The 19,887-nt window shown below is 44.3% G+C and overlaps 2 protein-coding genes across 10 annotated transcripts in view; one reads left to right on the plus strand and one right to left on the minus strand.

The window, feature by feature from the left end:
- The window catches only part of GABRA6 (gamma-aminobutyric acid type A receptor subunit alpha6), a 453,203-nt gene that overhangs the window by 398,084 nt on the left and 35,232 nt on the right, over window positions 1–19,887 (minus strand). Inside the window, exon 2 of one of the 2 annotated variants that reach the window (XM_085851835.1) lies at window positions 15,534–17,837. The exons of the other annotated variant lie outside the window; for it this stretch is intronic. Within the exon in view, the coding sequence (XP_085707961.1) occupies window positions 15,592–17,808 (2,217 nt within the window). The 5' untranslated portion in view covers window positions 17,809–17,837 and the 3' untranslated portion in view covers window positions 15,534–15,591. Of the gene's footprint in view, window positions 1–15,533; window positions 17,838–19,887 lie in introns of those variants that run through there. 2 annotated transcript variants of the gene reach the window in all.
- Window positions 1–19,887, plus strand: part of LOC147014140 (gamma-aminobutyric acid receptor subunit beta-3-like) — a 272,785-nt gene that overhangs the window by 199,442 nt on the left and 53,456 nt on the right. For all 8 annotated transcript variants that reach the window (XR_015050658.1, XM_085851840.1, XM_085851844.1 and 5 more), the window contains one exon: window positions 13,655–13,807. Coding sequence is in view for 7 of the 8 variants with exons in the window: in XM_085851840.1 (XP_085707966.1) it covers window positions 13,655–13,807 (153 nt within the window). In the remaining variant the exon portion in view is untranslated. The remainder of the gene's footprint in view (window positions 1–13,654; window positions 13,808–19,887) is intronic.

A 19,887-nucleotide genomic window follows, 5' to 3' on the forward strand; every position in this document is an offset into this window, starting at 1 on the left:
AATCCGGTAGTTAGTGCGCCAAAGCGGCGGGGTCCAGCCCAGCCCATAGAGCAATTCGATTATGGCCGAGGGGGTCCGGAACCGGAAGAGACATTTCACCGATACTCACGTGGGCCTTTTATGGGGAGTTGTTTCCGGTGCGGGCGAAGAGGACACATGCAACGATATTGCCGGTACCCGGCGATGGAGGGACCCTCCAAGAGACTTTTAGACTCGGAGAGGGTGAATCCTCCTGCTGAACCGCCAGGTCTATCCGAGATGCCCTTTCATAGGTCGGGTCCGGAGATCTCTGTCGGGGGTCGTGGAGACTAGATTGGGCTGAGCATATATGGCCATGCTCGGCTGCTGAGATTGTGGCGAAGTGCCCTCCTTTGGTGGAAAAAAATGAATTGTGGGAAAATTGGCATGGGTTTGTAAGTTCTGCTGGGTTTTAGAGTGACAATCGGGACAGTGGGTAATTGGTAACAAAGCGAGCACAAGTGGCTGTCCAATGGCTGGTGCGTGGATCGGGTGAGAAGTGCTGTGTGAGTTGTTTTAAGTTAAGAAGTGAAATGTATGGTGCATACATTGATTTTTTATTGGACATGGTGTGGAAACAGGGAAGGTCATGGTCGGCGAAGTGTTAGAAATGCAGGTGTCACATGTAAGGCCGATGGGGTGGGGGAGTCATGTGGGTTTTGTGGGTGGGGATGATGTGCTTGTCCACAGGGATTGCTGAAGCTCACGGTGAGCGTGAATTGCGACCCCCTTCAAGGAGATTCACCACCTGGTGGCTAATGGTGACAGTGTCTGGAGGCAACTGGGAGAGGGTCTGGTTGGGCGACCAAGGCGGATAGGACCTTGGCGACCCAGGAAGGCCAGAGGAGCCAGTGAGACCCCTTCCAGAGTGTTGTACGGGATTCGAGCTGATGGCTACCAGGGGGGAGGGAATCAAAGGGAGCGGGGCGGAGAAACGTCCGGGTTGGACTAAAGCTTACCTGTGGGCATGGTTGCACGTGAGATGCCCCCATCATCTTGTGGTAACCCACCCCACGGCCACGACGGGATTCAGCCTGCATGATTAAAATGAGGACCATGACCTATAAATGTGATGATGACCATGGTGTGAGTGTTGTGAAGATGTATGAGTCCCACTCGATCCCGCACAACTTGACATGTGCAGCAAGTGCATGATGTCCGCATAATTTTGGGGCAAGCAAATTTGAAAATTGGCTCCCCAGGGAACGCTGGGTCTATTAGCATCCACTGGGGGAGGCGGTCAAGTGTAAATATCCTGTGAATCGTGTCGTTAAGGCTTAGAGTAGGAATGTAAAGTATAAGTGTTGTGTTTTTGTGGAACCTTTTGTTTCCCCTCCCCAGATCACTGGAAAAGTGTTGGGCAAGAGCGATGATCCAGAAGATGGAGTGCAACTTCGCTCAGTGCTATCATGTGATAAAATAAAATAAAAAAAATAAAAATTAAAAAAACGAATGATTGTTTAGGCGAGGATAAGGCCATAAGGGGGTAGTACATTAAGCAGGATAGGTAAGTTAGCTGCGACTCGCTGCCCATTGCCCCTCCTACTTTATTTCGTTAGGTTAATTAGGTGAGTCAGTAAGTGTTAAGGCTGGTACGGTAGCGCCTGTGATATACCTTGCAGGAGCTGCGGTACCAGAGGAGGGGGCAGTGTTACGTTTGAGGGGGGGGTATGCATTCAAAGGGTAATTAGGATGTTTAATTAGGTATGCCATGCTGTTCGAGTTTACCAGGATCTCGATGTAATAAGTAGCAATTCAGTGGTGATAAGTTGTCTAGTAAATGTTCATTTCTTCAAGGGGGAAATGATAATTGTCACGTAATTAGATAGGGACACGGGATAGGGTAAGTGTGTCTGCGTAAACCCCTTTTAGTAGTCCCTGGAGGCTGGCCGTTACGTCACAGGACAGGGCTGCGGATGGCTCCGCCCCGTGATCACGATTGGCGGAAGGCGACGGCGGTGGGCCAATAAAACGGCTCGATTGGAAGTGACGAGGACAGGAGGATAAAAACGGTTCTGTTCGTGGTCGAAAAGGAAGAGGAAGAAGATCGGGACAAAAAGATCGTGTTTTTTTGGTGTGGAGGCTGTTGCGCGGAGAGCGTGCTTGTTGTTGTGCTGATTCGATCATGTTCTTCATCGTGTCTTGGAGCCTTGCTGAGCCTCGTGCCTCACCTTGGTTGGCTCTGGGGTTCTGCTGACTCGGAGTACGGGGTCGAACGGCGGGCGGACCTGCCTCCCTCTCCTGCTCGCAATTTGGTGCCAGAACTGGTTCCCTGGCGGCTGTGAGCGGACTTGGGCCAGGACCAGGAGGTCGACAGCACCACGGTTTCTCCTGCCCCCCCCCTGACGAGAGCAAGGCCAGCTCGTCCGACGCTGATCCAGGGACAGTTGCGTCCACACCACGGTCCAGCCTGACCACCAGAAGTAGCTACGTTGTGTGTGGGTGTGTGTGTGTGGGTGTGTGTGTGTGTGTGTGTGTGTGTGTGTGTGTGTGTGTGTGTGTGTGTGTGTGTGTGTGTGTGTGTGTGTGTGTGTGTGTGTGTGTGTGTGTGTGTGTGTGTGTGTGTGTACTTGGCGCCTTTGAGGGTTTGAGAATTGTATATTCATTGGAATTGTCTGTGTTTTCTCCACGGCCGATCCCACACCATCCCGTCGAATCGCCCCGGATCCCTTTTCTTGCCGAGTCTTGTTATTTCTGGTTAAAAATAAAAACAAATAAACATCATCAACTCAGTGAAAAGTGACTCATGCCACCTTCCTCGTCCCGTTTGCGGTAGAGCGATTAGAACCGCCATGTTTGGGTTATAAATAAATAAACCGCCTCCATCGTTTCGGCTCATTCTACGTTGGCGGGACTGTTCAAGTCCCGTGGACGTCACAATATGTACATATATATATATATATATATATATATATATATATATATATATATATATATATATATATATACATACTGGTGCGGACGGCCACGTAACTCGAATCGCGGCACGTCGACCACCGGACGGAGAATCCCGTCGTGACCCTCTCGGACTAACGCCGGGAACTAGTCACGGGTGGGCCTTTCGGCCTCACCACGATCGTGCCAATCGGCCCCCCGCGTGGGATAGGGTTGCTCGCCAAATTCGACCTACCTAAGTACCCACACGGAGGGTAGACCGGGCGATCGCACCTCGCCGCAGGTCGACTTCGGACACGGGCCACTTTAAGCGACCCGTTCCATACTATCGGGATAACCGAGCGGTGTTATCGTCAACCCCGACGGTTCGATTAATTATCGGGCGTTTTAGCCCACGACCAACCCTTTACGTGAAGTAAGATGGAGATTCAATAAAGGAAAAGACGAAGCGAAACGGGAAAAACAGTTCAACATAAAGCACATTTATTTCGCGATGGCACACGGATAGCACACATATACAATTATACACCAAAAGCAAATGTAAAAGAAGAAGAAACACACAATAATGCACAAAAAGCAAAACACACAATGCAGATCTACCACCGACTACCGAGCACACGGCAACACTTATACAGTTTTACTTCACAGACGGCGCCGACAACACATATACTCAAAGCAAAAGAAAAAGGGACCACCCTCAACGATGATGGGGGCAGACGGGCCTGGGGCCGAGACCGCGTCGAGCCTACCCGTCTGGTGATGAGCCGCAAAATGGCGGTGGCGCCCCGACTCCGCGGGCCTCGCGGACAGTGTCTGGAATGGGGTGGGAACTGGGCCCCCCTCTCACACTATCTCAGCGCGGGGGGAAACAGGAGGGGGTTGTTGATGCTCGGGGGGATGAGGATATCTCGCTGGCTCGGGTCCCGCGACGAGCGTCTCCACCGCGACCTCGGTCGCGTTATCGGCCTCCCCTCTCCGCAGCTCCCCGACTCTGACACGAGCGCCCTCTCGACTGCCTTCGCCGCCGCCGCCACCTCTCCAACTCTCCCACTCTCCACAGCTCCGTCCAACTGCTTTCTCCGACTCTTCTCTTGACTGACTCTTCCCAACTCCGAATCTTCCCAACTCAACTGCACCGACTCTTCCCAACTCAACTGCCCTTTTTGGCGAGCGAACGCGGCCCTTTATAGCCCCCGTGGCTTCGCTCCTTCACCTTCGACCCTTTACCTCTGGCTGGCTCCCCATTGGACAGAGGAAAAGTGGGCGTGAATGCTTTTTGATCCGCGAATCTGCATATAGCGATTATACTCCGACGCACCTGGAGGCGGGGCCAAATCGCCCCACGTTCGCCGATAGGACGGAACAGAAGTGGGCGTGAGTCGTTTTTGATCCGATTGCTTCGGAAAGGCTGGTGTTTTTGCACCCGCTGCTCGGTGCGCGCCCTGCACGAGTCCAGGATCGGCGCCCACAAGCGGCGCGGGAATGGCGGTGATGCGATGGTTGCGAGAGCGAGATGTGACGGCAAGGGTCGTGGCTGTTGTTGTGAAGCGGCGTTGCGGTTGGTGGTTGTTGTGTGATGGCTGTTGAGACGTGGGTGGTGGTGGTTGTGATGGTAGTAATGGCGGCTGGTCCAAAATAAAGATAGTTAAAGAAAAACGGCTATCTCGAGGGGTCGCAGCCCGAATGAATGACATTTATTCCCTCTAAACAACGGGTTTGGGCCTAACTACACATATACCTACAGAGACATCTCACCTGAGGGACCTGAATGGTGGTTTGCGAATTTCGTCAACCACAACAATACATATGCCTGGTGTTGGGTTGGTGGGTTTGAGATCCTAGGATGCTGAGATCAAATCCCCCTCGGCTGTTGACTTAATTCCAGATGGGGTTGTGGACTTAATTCCAGATGGACTTAATTCCGACCTTCCGAAGTCGGCAAAATGAGTGCCAGCATGCTGGTATCCTGTGTCGGAGTGGCGACCCGTCCAGGATTGTGCCAAATAACCAAGGAGACTGCTTGGGCAGCACCAACGCTCTGCACAGAGTATGATCCCAATGGATGGATGGATGGATACATACATAGTGTAACGGATCTGGAACCCATATGCATTCAAACATACAGATGTCCCAAGAGTCAGTTATTCCATGAAGTACATGTGAGACAGGTCCCTTCCTTTTGTCTTGTGAGAGAATTAAGGTGTGCATTGCGATGTCCTTTTAGATAGGTTGTTACATCTAACGACCATCTAACGACCATCCAACAGACCATCTAACAACCATCCAACAAACCATCCAACAAACCATCCAACAGACCATCCAACGAACACCCAACAGACCATCCAATAACCAACCACAGTACCTTCCAGCACTTGCAATTCTCGCCTCGCTGGCCACAGCATACGGGAAAAAACGTCCAGTCCGCCGTTCCTTTGCACTTCTACAAACGTTCCTTTTCAACATTGGATCTTCCCCTTGATGAGTCCACACGCGTGGAAGGAGGGGGGGCGGGCCTCCTGGTTTGGCTGAGGCCCCGCCCAGAAAGAGCAGACCCCATGAAGACCCTGTCCAATCGGGGTGGACGGTGATGTCTGTTTCACCCAGCCCCTGCCCCATTTGGGGAGGTCCATAAAAATACGACGTGATCCTCAGAGTGGATGTTTTTTGGAGGAGTTGAGTTGGTTGGTGTGTCGCGCGGTTTGAGCTGGAGTCTGGGGCGTTCGAGTGGAGTTCTGCATTTGGCTGGCATTCGTTGGAGTTTTCCTGGTTCCCATCTTTGACCCTGATCTCCGCCCTGGGACTCCGACTGCTCCGCTCGGGTTCCTCCACGGGCACGAGCCCCAGGCTTGTGACTGTGGGCTGAGCCGCACGACCAATAGCGGTTGCCACACTGTGGAGCACCCCCTCCCTTCAACGTGCAGGTACCCAAGTGAACTGCGACCCCCAGCTCGTCTCTCCCTCTCTGGCTGCGGGGGTCTTTTAATAAATCATCTGATTGTATGGGCTGTAAGTAGAAGTAAGTAAAACTTGTAAGTAGAAACTATATTAGTATTTTTGAACATTGTAAATTCTTGATTGTATATTCCGTGATAAGTCTTGCTCTGTGTCTTCTTTATTGTAAATAAAATACTGCAGAATTGTTCCCAGTTCGTTTCTGTCCTTTCTTTAATTGGCCCAGCATGGTTCGGATCTGAGTTTTAGCCGGATTTTTATACCCGATAATTCGTTCATTCCAGCCGGTACGACCTTGGCAGATCCGCTCGCTGCATCCAAACCGGAAAGGTAGTTGGCAGTTGGTAGTCAGTAGAGTGGTCTGGTTCGGGCAAGGCGTACTGAGGGCGTGGTTCCCCGGAAGACGACACCGCATAGTTAATTAGGTAAATTGGTTCGAGACAAAAAGACCCTCCGGTACGCGGTGGAGGTATTGGCATCCACGGTCGGTTAAGCGACCCGTCACCTCACTGAATTAACCAAGAGGGACGGCCTACAATTCCGGAGAGTCTGGTGGGAGACGACGTAACCTCCCCCCACCTCGTGGTCGTTCTCACCACCGGACCTCCAGCCCGCAACAATATATATACAAACATATATATATATATATATATATATATATATATATATATATATATATATATATATATATATATATATATATATATATATATATATATATATGCCTGGTGTTTGCTCAGTGGTTAGGGCAGCGGCTTGGGATCCAAAAGGTCCTGAGTTCAAGCCCCGTTGGGCCACTGAATTAATACACCAGGGGGTTGACTCAGCCTGTCGTCCTTCCGAGGTCGGCGAAATGAGTACCAGTGTACTGGGCCGGTGTATACCCCGGTTAGAATAGGTGTACCATATCCCTGTGTTGTAAGAGGCGACCAGGGTTGCGTCAGCAAGGGCATCCGGCATAAAACCTGTGCCAAATCACTATGCGGATCAGAAGGATGATCCGCTGTGGCGACCCCCAACGGGAGCAGCCGAAAGAAGAAGAAGAATATATATATATATATATATATATATATATATATATATATATATATATATATATATATATATATATGTATATATATATATATATATATATATATATATACACATATATATTTCTAAAGTTTTATATATATATATATATATATATATATATATACATATATATATATATATATATATATATACATATACATATATTTCTAAATATGCATTCATATATATATATATATATATATATATATATATATATATATATATATATATATATATATATATATATATATATATATATATATATACATACATACATACATACATATACATATATTTCTAAATATCTATATATATATATATATATATATATATATATATCCAAATATACATATACATGCATACATATATGGATATATATATATATATATATATATATATATATATAACTTCTACTCTTGATTTGCATGTTTCTATTTTTACATTTGTGTAAAATTTTATATATATATATATATATATATATATATATATATATATATATATATATATATATATATATATATATATATATATATATATATATATATATATATATATATATATATATATATATATATATATATATATAGAGAGAGAGAGAAAGACCCACCCACATCTCTCACCTGTGAATGGATGGAATATCCAGTCAGCTCTCACCGAATCAACTAAACCCATGTGGCTGGGATTATATAAATAATTGACTACTCCCACACTCCTCGAGCCGAAGAAGTTGCGTAAAGCAACCCAGGAAGACTTACATAAGGTAAGTGTTAATGCTGTTTCAAACCCTTCCCAGAGTTCCTCAACAACTATAAAAACATTCACAAATAGTACACACATGAGAATCCCTATTCTCCACACCTGCTCAGCTACCGGACCAGTTTCATCACTTGTTGGCGAATCATCAGCGATAGCATTGGCAGCAATATACATACATACATATATGAGACTCCCAGTGAGGCTCCCAAGCATATACCATGTGCAAACGTCAAAAGCAGTCTATATTTTAATTTCTTGCAACCTGGGTTTAGTTGATTAGGTGAGAGCTAATTGGATATTATCTCCATTCAATGGTCAGAGATGTGAGTAGGTCTTTCTTTGTTTTTATTGTTGTGGTTGATGAAATTCGCAAACCACCATTCAGGTCCCTTAGGTGAGATATCTCTGTAAGTATATGTGTAGTTAGGCCCAAACCCGTTGTTTAGAGGGAATAAATGTCATTCATTCGGGCTGCGACCCTCTAGATAGCCGTTTTTCTTTTACTATCTTTATTTTGGACCAGCCGCCATTACTACCACCACCAACCACGTCTCAACAGCCATCACACAACAACCACCAGCCGCAACGCCGCTTCACAACAACAACAACAACGCCAACAGCCACGACCTTTACCGTCACATCTCGCTCTCGCAACCATCGCATCACCACCATTTCCGCGCCGCTTGTGGGCACCGATACTGGACTCGTGCAGGGCGTGCACCGAGCAGCGTGTGCAGAAACATCACAGCCTTTCCGAAGAAAACGGATCAAAAACGACTCACGCCCACTTCTGTTCCGTCCTATCGGCGAGCGTGGGGCGATTTGGCCCCGCCTCCAGGTGCGTTGGAGTAATATCGCTATATGCAAATTCATGGATCAAAAAGTATTCACGCCCACTTTTCCTCGGTCCAATGGGGAGCCAGCCAGAGGTGAAGGGTCAAAGGTAAAGGGTCGAAGGTGAAGGAGCGAGGCCCCAGGGGCTATAAAGGGCTGCGTTCGCTCGCCAAACGAGGCAGTTCGCAGTCGGTGGAGTTGGGAAGAAGAAGCAGTAGTAGTCAGTCAAGGCAGTTCGGAGTTGAGTTGGGAAGAGCCAGTCAAGAGAGGAGTCGGAGAAGGCAGTTGGACGGAGCTGTGGAGAGTTGGGGAGGTGGCGGCGGCGAAGGCAGTCGAGGGGGTGCTCGTGTCAGAGTCGGGGAGCTGCGGAGAGGAGAGGCCGGCAATGCGACCGAGGTCGTGGTGGAGACGCTCGTCGCGGGACCCGAGCCAGGGAGATATCCTCCTTCCCCCGAGCATCAACAACCCCCTCCTGTTTCCCCCCGCGCTGAGATAGTGCGAGAAGGGGGCCCCGTTCCCACCCCATTCCAGACACTGTCCGCGAGGCCCGCGGAGTCGGGGCGCCACCGCCATTTTGCGGCTCATCATCAGACGGGTAGGCCCGATGCGGTCTCGGCCCCAGGCCCGTCTGCCCCCATCATCCTTGAGGGTGGTCCTTTTGTTTTGCTTTGAGTATATGTGTTGTCGGCGCCGTCTGTGAAGTAAAACTGTATAAGTGTTGCCGTGTGCTCGGTCGTCGGTGGTATATCTGCATTGTGTTTTGCTTTTACATTTGCTTTTTGTGTATTATTGTGTGTTTCTTCTTCTTTTACATTTGCTTTTGGTGTAATTGTATATGTGTGCTTTCCGTTCAGCGCGAAATAAATGTGCTTTATGTTGAACTGTTTTTCCCGTTTCGCTTCGTCTTTTCTTGAATTGAATCTCCATCTTACTTCACGTAAGGGGTTGGTCGTGGGCTAAATACGCCCGATAATTAATTGAACCGTCGAGGCCGACGATAACACCACTCGGTTATCCCGATAGTACGGAACGGGTCGCTTAAAGTGGCCCGTGTCCGAAGTCGACCTGCGGCGAGGTGCGATCGCCCGGTCTACCCTCCGTGTGGGTACTTAGGTAGGTCGAATTTGGCGAGCAACCCTATCCCACGCGGGGGGCCGATTGGCACGATCGTGGTGAGGCCGAAAGGCCCACCCGTGACTAGTTCCCGGCGTTAGTCCGAGAGGGTCACGACGGGATTGTCCGTCCGGTGGGCGACGTGCCGCGATTCGAGTTACGTGGCCGTTCGCACGCCGGCGGGCGCGAATCCGCAACAATATATTTACTGCTTTTGACGTTTGCACATGGTACATGCTTGGGAGCCTCATTGTTATGCATTGCTGTCTACACTATCACTGATGATTCGCCAACAAGTGATGAAACTGGTCCGGTAGCTGAGGGAGTGTGTAGCATTGGGATTCTCATGTGTTTACTTTGTGTGACCGTATTTATAGTTCTTGAGGAAATCCAGGAAGGATTCGAAACAGCGTTAGCACTTACCTTGTGTCAGTCCTCTTGGGTTGCTTTTTGCATCTATTTCAGCTGGAGGAGTGTGGGAGGAGTCAATGATATGTGTGTATATATATATATATATATATATATATATATATATATATATATATATATATGTATATATATATATCTTCTTCTTCTTCTTCCTTCGGCTGCTCTCGTTAGGGGTCGCCACAGCGGATCATCGGTATGATACGCATAGTGATTTGGCACATGTTTTACGCCGGATGCCCTTCCTGACGCAACCCTGGTCGCCTCTTACGACACAGATATATATATATATATATATATATATATATATATATACTATACATATACTGTACATATACTATATATATATATATATATATATATATATATATACTGTATATATGTATATATATACTGTATATATGTATACACACATGTATATATACCCCCTTTCAAAATGTTCACCTTTTGTTGCCTTAATTCCTGGAATTAAATTACTAAAACAAGACTTTTTCCACATCATACCCCAAAACTTCCAAGTGCAAAACAAATTCTACAAATTTCAGAAAATTAATTAAAAATACAAAACTGGAATATCTTGGTTTGCTCAGTACCATATCTCGCACTGTCACATGACTCAGTACACATTTTTTTTTGCTACGATTTTCAGATGGACATACATACATACATACATTCATACATACCGACATATATATATATATATATAATTGCCTTATTTAATTACAGTAGGATACTGTCTTTAAGTTAATCCTCACTGCCTTCTCAGTGCAAGTTTTACAAGCAACTTACTCTGACATTTTCCGTGTTACAAGAGTAATCTATTCTACGCGGCCACACGATCCATGCTATTCTTACCACAAGCTGTGGATCAAAACACCCCCCAATCCTCCCCCCCCTGCCGCCGCCCCCAATTCCACTTCCTCCACCTTTGTTTCTATTATCTGGAAACAGGCAAAATATTACGCCTGCCACCTTGTGTGGACAGTTGATCAAATTAGGTCCGATCACATTCTTCACTAAAATACAAACTGGAACAGAGGCCCCTGAGTACCGGCAGAAAGTGGACGCAGTGACGCACTGCTCCGGCCCATGCTCCCATACCTGACCTGACATCCTTCACTAACATTTGCCAGCACAATTAACTGACTCACAAAGCCCATTACCAATGAGTCCCACAGTACATTTCCATCTTTTATAATTTGTTGAAAAAATAATACAGACCACACAACGTTGAAACACTACAAAACCAACAAATGGACCAGATTTTCCACTTATAAGGAGTGTTCAAAGTATTCTTGAAATAAAGCATTTATTTGCACCCAAGAACTGCTATTTGTTTGTCCATCATAAACTTTATATGTATACCTGTATGCCATTAGTTTCATTAATCTGAAATAGTTTGTTTTTTCAGAGTATAATCCAGGAGGTTACAAGGTCCACCTCGTTGCTCAGTTTCACTAAGATGGTTAATTGTATCAGTGAAATATTTTACACAAAGAAGGTTCCAGCTTCAAAGAAATCCATGCATGGTGGCCACATATGACACACCTGCACTGTTATATCCCACAACAGGCAAATTGGTGGCTAACTTTGTGTGTGCATGACATGAGTCCTTTGAAGATGACCCCACGTCAGGATGACTATTGCCCAGGTCGAGGCATTAATCATGGAGGATAAACCTGTTAAGGTTATCAAAATAACAACAGTGTGTAATTTCTCAAGGTAGCTTGTTTACTATCACACAGGAACACTTAGGAATGTCCAAGCTGCCAGAAACTATTTACTCAAAACCTCTGTATTTACAATATACAGTAATGGTTGGCAACACATTGCAAGCTCATTGAATTGTACAAAACAGATCCAGCTGACTTGGTCACTCATCAAGTAACGAGTGAAGAAATGTGGCTTCCCCACACGGATTCTTAAACCCAGTTGGAATCTATGCCATGAAAGCACAAGGGATCACCGGCACCCAATAAATTTAACACCCAACCCTCAACTGGCAAGTTCACGGTCTAGATTTTCTGGAGATGGCAAGGGAATCCTGCAGATTGATGACATGCCTCCGAAACTACAATCACATGGACATATTATGCCAGTCACAAGCAAAAATTGCAGCAGGCCAACGTTTGCCGTCAAGGACAAACGCCGATTGGTGTTGACCAACTGTGCTCCCATTTCCTGACAATGCGCCTGTGCACAAGGCCCATGTTATAAAGACCACCATTCGTCACTGTTACTTTGAGCAACTGGATCACCCACCCCTTCCTCCTGTAGAGCCCAGAACTGACAGAATTCTGTTTTGACATTGGAAATCCCACGTGCCTGGCAGTCGAGTCACCAACCATGAGGAACTGGCTAAAGCATCTGAGACATGGTTGAAGGATAAATCTAAAAACCTGTATTTTACTGGCATACACAGTTTTGAGGACAAATAGACAAGTGCAATGAAAATTGTTAAAACGCCGGTGTTTCTCAGACTTTTATATTTTATTCCAATAACGTTTTCAGAAGCTTCTTATATTCACAGCACCCTAGGAGCTCACATCGATGTTTTCAGTTATCATAGAAGCAATACATCTCACTTAACATTAAAATAGGTTCAATTGCATCTCCAACCCTGATTTGAAGGATAGTTCGAAAAGGATGATTATCCAGAGGGTAAAGAGTTCCAACATGTGGGGCCTATTTTCAAAAAGTCCCAATGACCAACTGATTTCTGCTTGGTTTTTGGTGATGTCAGAACATTTAGACTTGTTGAGCAAAGTATACGAGATAGTCAGTACCATGAGATGAGGTCATTCCAGTAAGCAGAAGCAAATCCATGGAATATCATAAAAGTATCAGTTGTACCTGTTGTCGCAATTCGACAATTTATCACTGGATACACACGTGTTCACACACTAGATAAGAGGTAATACTTGTCAGTTAAGGACATCCAATAAGGATTTATCTTGTAATTATTTTGAAGTTTTATTTGTGCATTTGTACGTGACTCTTTCATGACCGTACTGTAGCATCTCGAGGCCCCGAATTTTGGGTGTAGGTACTTCAGAATCTGGACAAGGTTCCACGCGACCATACCTGAGCCTTGACGTCCGCTTTGAGGCCACTAAACGCCGCTATAAAGTGTATATTGGGATGTGGGATCCGGCAGTGATGCCGCCAGCCCACAGGCATAAGGTAACCACCATGAGGCCAATAACTTTAGCTTTTCAATGTCCAACACATCCTGAAATCACCACTGGGAAAAGCTCACCCAGCCAGGTACTCCCTCACCTACCCCCCCCCCCCCCTTCCACCCTCTGACACTGCTGGGCAGCCCCTACTAGTTATCAATAAAATAATAATAGCACACAACAAACCAGTGATAATTCATTACAAATTTCCAAGTAATATTCTGTGCTTCATAGCACTCTGAGATCATAAATTTGGCTTGAAATCTCTCTTGTCTTTTCATCCTGAAATTTACTGACAGATTTTTGGCCATTTTAGATGTACATCTGTTTCCCTCTCACCCAACGCACCATGTAATGGGAATTGTGCATGAGGTTTTAACTTGATCTTTTATACATGCCATTTCCAGGTAGCTATCCACGGCTGTCGTTAAGTTTTCGACTGAAGAGGAACATCGGATACTTCATCCTTCAGACATATATGCCCTCGACACTTATTACAATCCTCTCCTGGGTATCCTTCTGGATCAGCTATGATGCCTCTGCTGCCCGTGTCGCGCTTGGTAAGCTTTACTCGGTGCGCCAAGCTCAACTGTTTTCTTAATACAAATCAAAAAAATGTTTCATATCAAGGATTTTATTTATTCATATAGAAATTGAGACTCATAGAGAAGGTAAGGGATTATTTAGCATTTATTACATGTTTGACATCGATATTTTAAAGTAGTTTTCCACTCTATTTTAAGATATTCTAAATGCACATGTTATATGATGGATCCTGATTATGATTGATTGAAGCCATTGAGGAGAAAAAGCCAAATAGGAAATTACAGGAAAACTCAAAGCTTTGTTCACTATTAAAGCATAAAGGATGGCAAAAGAAAGATGTGAACAAAATGAGTGCAAAGCGGTGAAAAGAGGTGTTGTGGAAAGGTGAAGTGATTGATGAGTATCATTCTAATTGGTGATGTTCAAATGATTTGTTCTCAATGAACATTCAATGATAAGCGTGTCTTGTTTAAGGTTCATTCGTCACTTTATGGCAAAAAAAAAAAATTCTTTTAAAACGCAAATAGAACCTTTTCTGCAATCCTTAAACATGAAGGTTTCCAGCATTACTCCTCAACCACTGATTCCGTCTTATGTTCCCTCATTTGTTCCTCTTGATTTGTCATTTTTCCCCCCTTCACTCTCCAATGCTATCCTTACTGTTTGACACTTCCCCCTCACTCGCCTACATTTTTCTCACATTTCCTTAGACCTCTCATTTCACTATCATACCACTATCTTCCTCTGCGACGATCCCCTTCCCTCTGCTCCATTTTCCATTGCTCCCCTCACCGTATGGGTCTTTATCATAACATACCTTTGCTCTAACATCGTTGATCACTCCTGCCAGATTAAAAACATCATCTCGCAAAGATATGTCACTTAAAAACTTTCTCTCCAAATTGTTGGCTGATATTGTTCATCTTTTTCCCCACGTTTTCGTTGTACTCCATTGATAAGGTTCTCAAGAAATGACGTTGCTGTCGAGATATGCATTATCCTTTAATGATGGTTATAATCACGATTTCATATAATGAGGATTCCACATGGACCCAAATGGTGGTGTTGCTTGAAACTACCAAAATGGATTTAGCTTAACAATTCGAGAATGTTAACTTCATTCGCAGAAAATAAAAAGTGCAACAAGATAACTTTTTAATACAGGTGCCAAGGCTCCTGGAAGAGAATAGAAAATCTTGTTGCCTTTATACGTCTTCCTTTTTTTTCAAAGTCAATAAGGTTTCCATTAACCCTTAAACTCTTGCAGCCATTTTACCAGCTGCTATTGAAACCTCCATATCCCCGAGCGGGCGGATTTTTCTCCAGGAAGCTCAGGGTTGGGGAGCCAAAAGTCCAAGGAGCTCAGGGTTCAAAGGGTCAATATCTTGTATTCAAGAAAATTCCTTTACCAATTAACTGGAACCTCATTTATGATATATATATATATATATATATATATATATATATATATATATATATATATATATATATATATATATATATATATATATTAGGGCGCTTTTAGCTACTATGGTAAAAATTCAAATTTGCAATAGAAGTTTGCAGAACCTTCCAAATGGTGAGGTTTCATGAAAAACTAAAATCTTCCAAGTTTTATTAAGATTAAATAATATTTAGGACTTGCGCAGGCACTTGACATCCTTCTCCATTAGTACAACATGGCTAAATTAAAAGGAAAATCTCTTTTGATGAAAACAATTAAAAAAAATTATCCTGAAAAGTAAATAATATGCCTTTATAAAATCAAAGTTTTCTTTGAGGCCTTTGGGTATTTCCGTCAGTCATCCTCCATCACTTGAACAAGGTACTGCACTTGAGCTTCATCTCTTGTTCGACCAGCTTTCGTGAAATCTTGGATGAGGGCGACGCCTCTTTCGGCCGCATCATTCACGACGTTCAAAGAGTCAACCCTCTGCTTTGCTTTGACGTAGGATTCAAAGCTCTTCCAGTTTGATGGATCCTTTTCCTCGAGAAAGTCTTCTGGCAGCTCGAGGAGCGTAAAGAGATTTTTAGTTTGGGAGGAGCAGAGGTCAGACAGCTTCTTTCCCTCTGGATTGGGAAGCCAGACTCGTCGAGATGGATCCTCTGAACCCTCCACATCCTTCATGTTTATTACCATGGCGATCTTTTCTGACGAATCTAAGTTGTCATCAAAGAGTGCAAGGCCGACGTTAACTTCGCTCAGGTACCACAGATGGCGGCTCATTGTTTTGTATGCAGCATGATTCAAGGAATGGAGGGCTTGAAGGAGCTGGAGGTCATTCTTTGGCGCGGAAGCAGCATTTCGAGCGTCGAACCAGGCCCTGATATAGTGCTTAGCAACAAAAAGACAGACCTGCTTGATCCCGCTAAACAGGCGTTCTGTGCGACATGTACTGCGGGATGATGACGCGCGTTTCGTGAGAAAATCCGAGAACTGCCCTTGAAACATCCAGATCTTGAAGCAGTAAATTGCACGAGCCATCCAACGCGCTCGGTGAACGGCGCCAGGTGCCCTGAATGTTGGAACCTGATGTCCAGAAGGGACGCCTCCAAGGAAAATGATCGTCAGTTGGAGAAGTTTTTTGTGGTCGTCTTGGGGATGCTTCTGCTTCAGAAGCTCTTGGGCATGCTGAATGACAGAATTGGCCCATGGATGGATATCGGTGGCTGTGCTTGCATCATCAGCAGCAGTCAAGTACTGCGTGAAATTAAAATGGAGCCAGCAGTCCCGGAAGGTTTGGAATAAGGTGATGTCTGGCCCTCGGGATGCTTCATCGACCGAAGAAGAGTAAATTGCTTCCAAAACAAGTTCTAAGACATGGTGCCGACACGCAAAATAAAGAAGTTGATGATCAAGGATGTTTTCAATACGAACACAGACCCCACCCCTGATTCCAGTATTAACAGCTGTCATGTCAAAACACATCCCTTTGACACGTCCAATCAGGTTCCACTCCTTAACTGTTGAAAAGATGACCACGGCTGTTTCTTCCGCCTTGGAGTCTTTCAGCATCGGAATTGCCAGGATTTTTGACACACCATTCCCAGTGACCAGAATTGGCAGCCTGTCAACTTTGTCTCTTCCAGTTAGGTCTGGCATCAGCTTGGAATCCCAGTGGACTACCAGGGGTGTGTCAACCTTAAAGCTCTGCTTTATCTCTTCAGCGCATTGCTTCCGGTGCTTAACACGAGCGGCACGAATGGCACTTGGACTGAGAGAAAGTTTATTGATGTCTTGTCCCAATTGCTTGGCAAATGGAATTAGAACCCGACTTGCAGAACGATCGCTAAGGAGAGTTCTATCCAGGGCCTCAGTTACTTCAGATGTTAATCCAGTTGTCCCACGTTTTCTCTTCGGAGGCTGGGAATCACAGGTGGTTGGATGGATGGAAGAAGATGGTTGTCGACTTGGACTAGATTCAGTAGAGCTGGAGGAGGAGGAAGACTGGAGGTTGGCTGTTTCAGAAGTTGCGGCCATCTCCAAAAGCGCCTTCTGTTTCCTCTTTTTCTCTTCATCCTTACGTTTCATAATTTTCTCTGAAGTCCTGGCAGTCTTGTAGTCAAGACTCCCGATCTTTCCTGGACGCTCCTTTTCACGCTGAGAAGCAAGAAACTCCTTGTCCTCATCGATTTTTATAAGATTCATAGCATCAGCGTGAGCGATGTCAAACAGCTCATCCAGGTCGGCCTTGAAATTGCCTTGTTTCTCTATGTTGGTAGCAGTCTTCCGATTGATGCTTTTCTTTAAACCCTGCCACGTTGTGTGTAATTTTCGCACATGGACTACCACATCAGGAAGGTGCTTAGTAGGAATCCCCTCTGTGGACCAGATGTTCATTAGCTCTAGTGATGTTTGATTCACACTTGCAGTTAGGGTCTCATTCATTTCCACATGAAGGAACATCAAAAAGTGGAGAACTTTGGCCTTAGAAGGAAGCTTCTGGCCAGGAAGTGTTGGATTAGGGGATCCAATCAGCCAAATGGCCTTTTTCGATCTCGTTCTGGAGGCCATTACCCCCAAAATATGCAGAAATTTCTAGTCTGAAAAAAAGATAAAAACATCATGGTTAAGTGGGAAATGTTACAGAGTGGTAAGTACACATTGAAAAGTAACAAGTTTTTGCCAAGCTTGCGCGTTAATTCATGCACGCATGAAGAAAGGCTCTGCTCACTGCTGTGCAATTGCGCAACTTTCAACAAGAAAACTTTCCGTTTCCGAAATTTGGACTGAGTTGGGACTTCATTATTTTTCGATTTAGCAATTTATGAGCTGATTTTCATTTCTTCACATCAATATTTAATATCATTTTAATGCATTTAATTATACGAATATATAAATTAAACCCTCAAAACAGTAAATTCAGATGATATCAAAATAAACTTTTAATTGATCTGCGAAAAGAGGAAAAAAATCATTTTTGGCAGTTTTTGATGCCCTTTGTGCAACTTTGCATCGCTTGTGCAAGTTCAAGAACATGACTCAAGAAAAAAATATTTTAACACAATGATTTCTAGTAGGAACCTCACTGAATGGAGGGTTCTGCGCATTAAAAAAAAAACTTTCATTTTTTAGAAGCACCCTAATATATATATATATATATATATATATATATATATATATATATATATATATATATATATATATATATATATATATATATATATACACAGTGCCATGGAAACACAAAACAAAAAGAGGAAAGGAAGGAAGAGGGAGTAGAGGTGGTGACGAGGTGGGTATTCAGAGTGTCGTTGGAGAGGAAATTTAAAGATTGACAATATAGCTCTTTCACTGTTCAACATATTAACAACTCAATTTGTTATTAATTAAATGTTTGTGCAATATATAAAATAAATCGCATTGATCAGGATTTTTGATTCAGGTTAAAATAGCATCAGATGAAGAAATAGAACAAATAGATTGTTCTCTGGAGGAGGTCGTCATACTCACCATGAATCGCATTTCCACAAACTGACTGTTTCTCTCCAGCATTTGCAATAACTGAGAAAATAAAAAATCTATACCAAACTATGTAGACCAAGTTGGAAAAGTTTTTTATCGCATCAAATTACCAATCAATAGATCAACCCATTTTAGATTAAATCTATTCAAAATATAATTTGGTGACGATGGTCAATGAATGCTGTGTTCCAGAACTCCAACCTCAATGTCTGGGCTTAAAGTCATGGAAGTTTGAACGAATACACATTAATGCTCTGTTTCAATCCTCGATGATTTATAACAATTAAGACATTTTCTGCGTCATTTGCCTCTCAAATCATGTTCTTCTTTCCACTCCATAATATCAAGCTAGAATTAGCAGCTGCTATTGGGTTTCTATTCGTGATCGTTTTGATTCTCACCAACTTGTCACCAGTCCTTGACTGTTGTTCAAGACTTACCCTGTTGGTCAGCTTTTCCTTTTTACTCACAGTACCTTTCTACTTATCTCCCTTCATTCTGTTGTCATTTCCATATGTCTTGACTTGATCTGCTGTATTTCTGTTCATTTCTTATCCATTTCTCTGTCGCTTCTCCACATACACCCTTCTGTTCCATTGTTCGTGTTTTGACCTCTCATCCCTTTGTTGTTCATCACTTCCATGAGCCTTCGGGGCCAAGGTGGATGTGTATTAGTTTGCCGAGCTTTGTTTAGCCATGGACTTTGATCCAAAATATGTCCTTAGGCTTAGCTTTGTTATGATGTTTGATTCTTTACCTTTTCATATAAGAAAAGGGATAGATCAACAGAGGTGACAGGCAGGGAGCCAGAAACACATCTGTGAATTGATTCTTTTCCCAAGGCAGTGGGCTGATGGTCCTGTCAAAAAAGTCATGTAGGCTGAACGATGTTGTGGGTAAGTAATGCAGCAGCTGATAATACATTAGGCGGTGGGCCATTCTGTGTTTTTCTCAGACTGCAACGTAACCAGTTTGGCCATTTAATGTTGATATCTATCCTGTCAGCCACAACTTTGTTTTTATTAAGTGGTAATGAGTACCTAAACCAGGAGGATGTGTATCAGGCACCCTCTGTTGGTCAGAACCACTGCATCAGATATTTTAATGTAACTCAGTGCTTTGTATACA

The sequence above is a fragment of the Eptatretus burgeri genome, chromosome 13 (assembly GCF_056783735.1).
Source record: "Eptatretus burgeri isolate ZD-2024b chromosome 13, Ebu_testis_v1, whole genome shotgun sequence".
NCBI classification, from domain to species: Eukaryota; Metazoa; Chordata; class Myxini; order Myxiniformes; family Myxinidae; genus Eptatretus; species Eptatretus burgeri.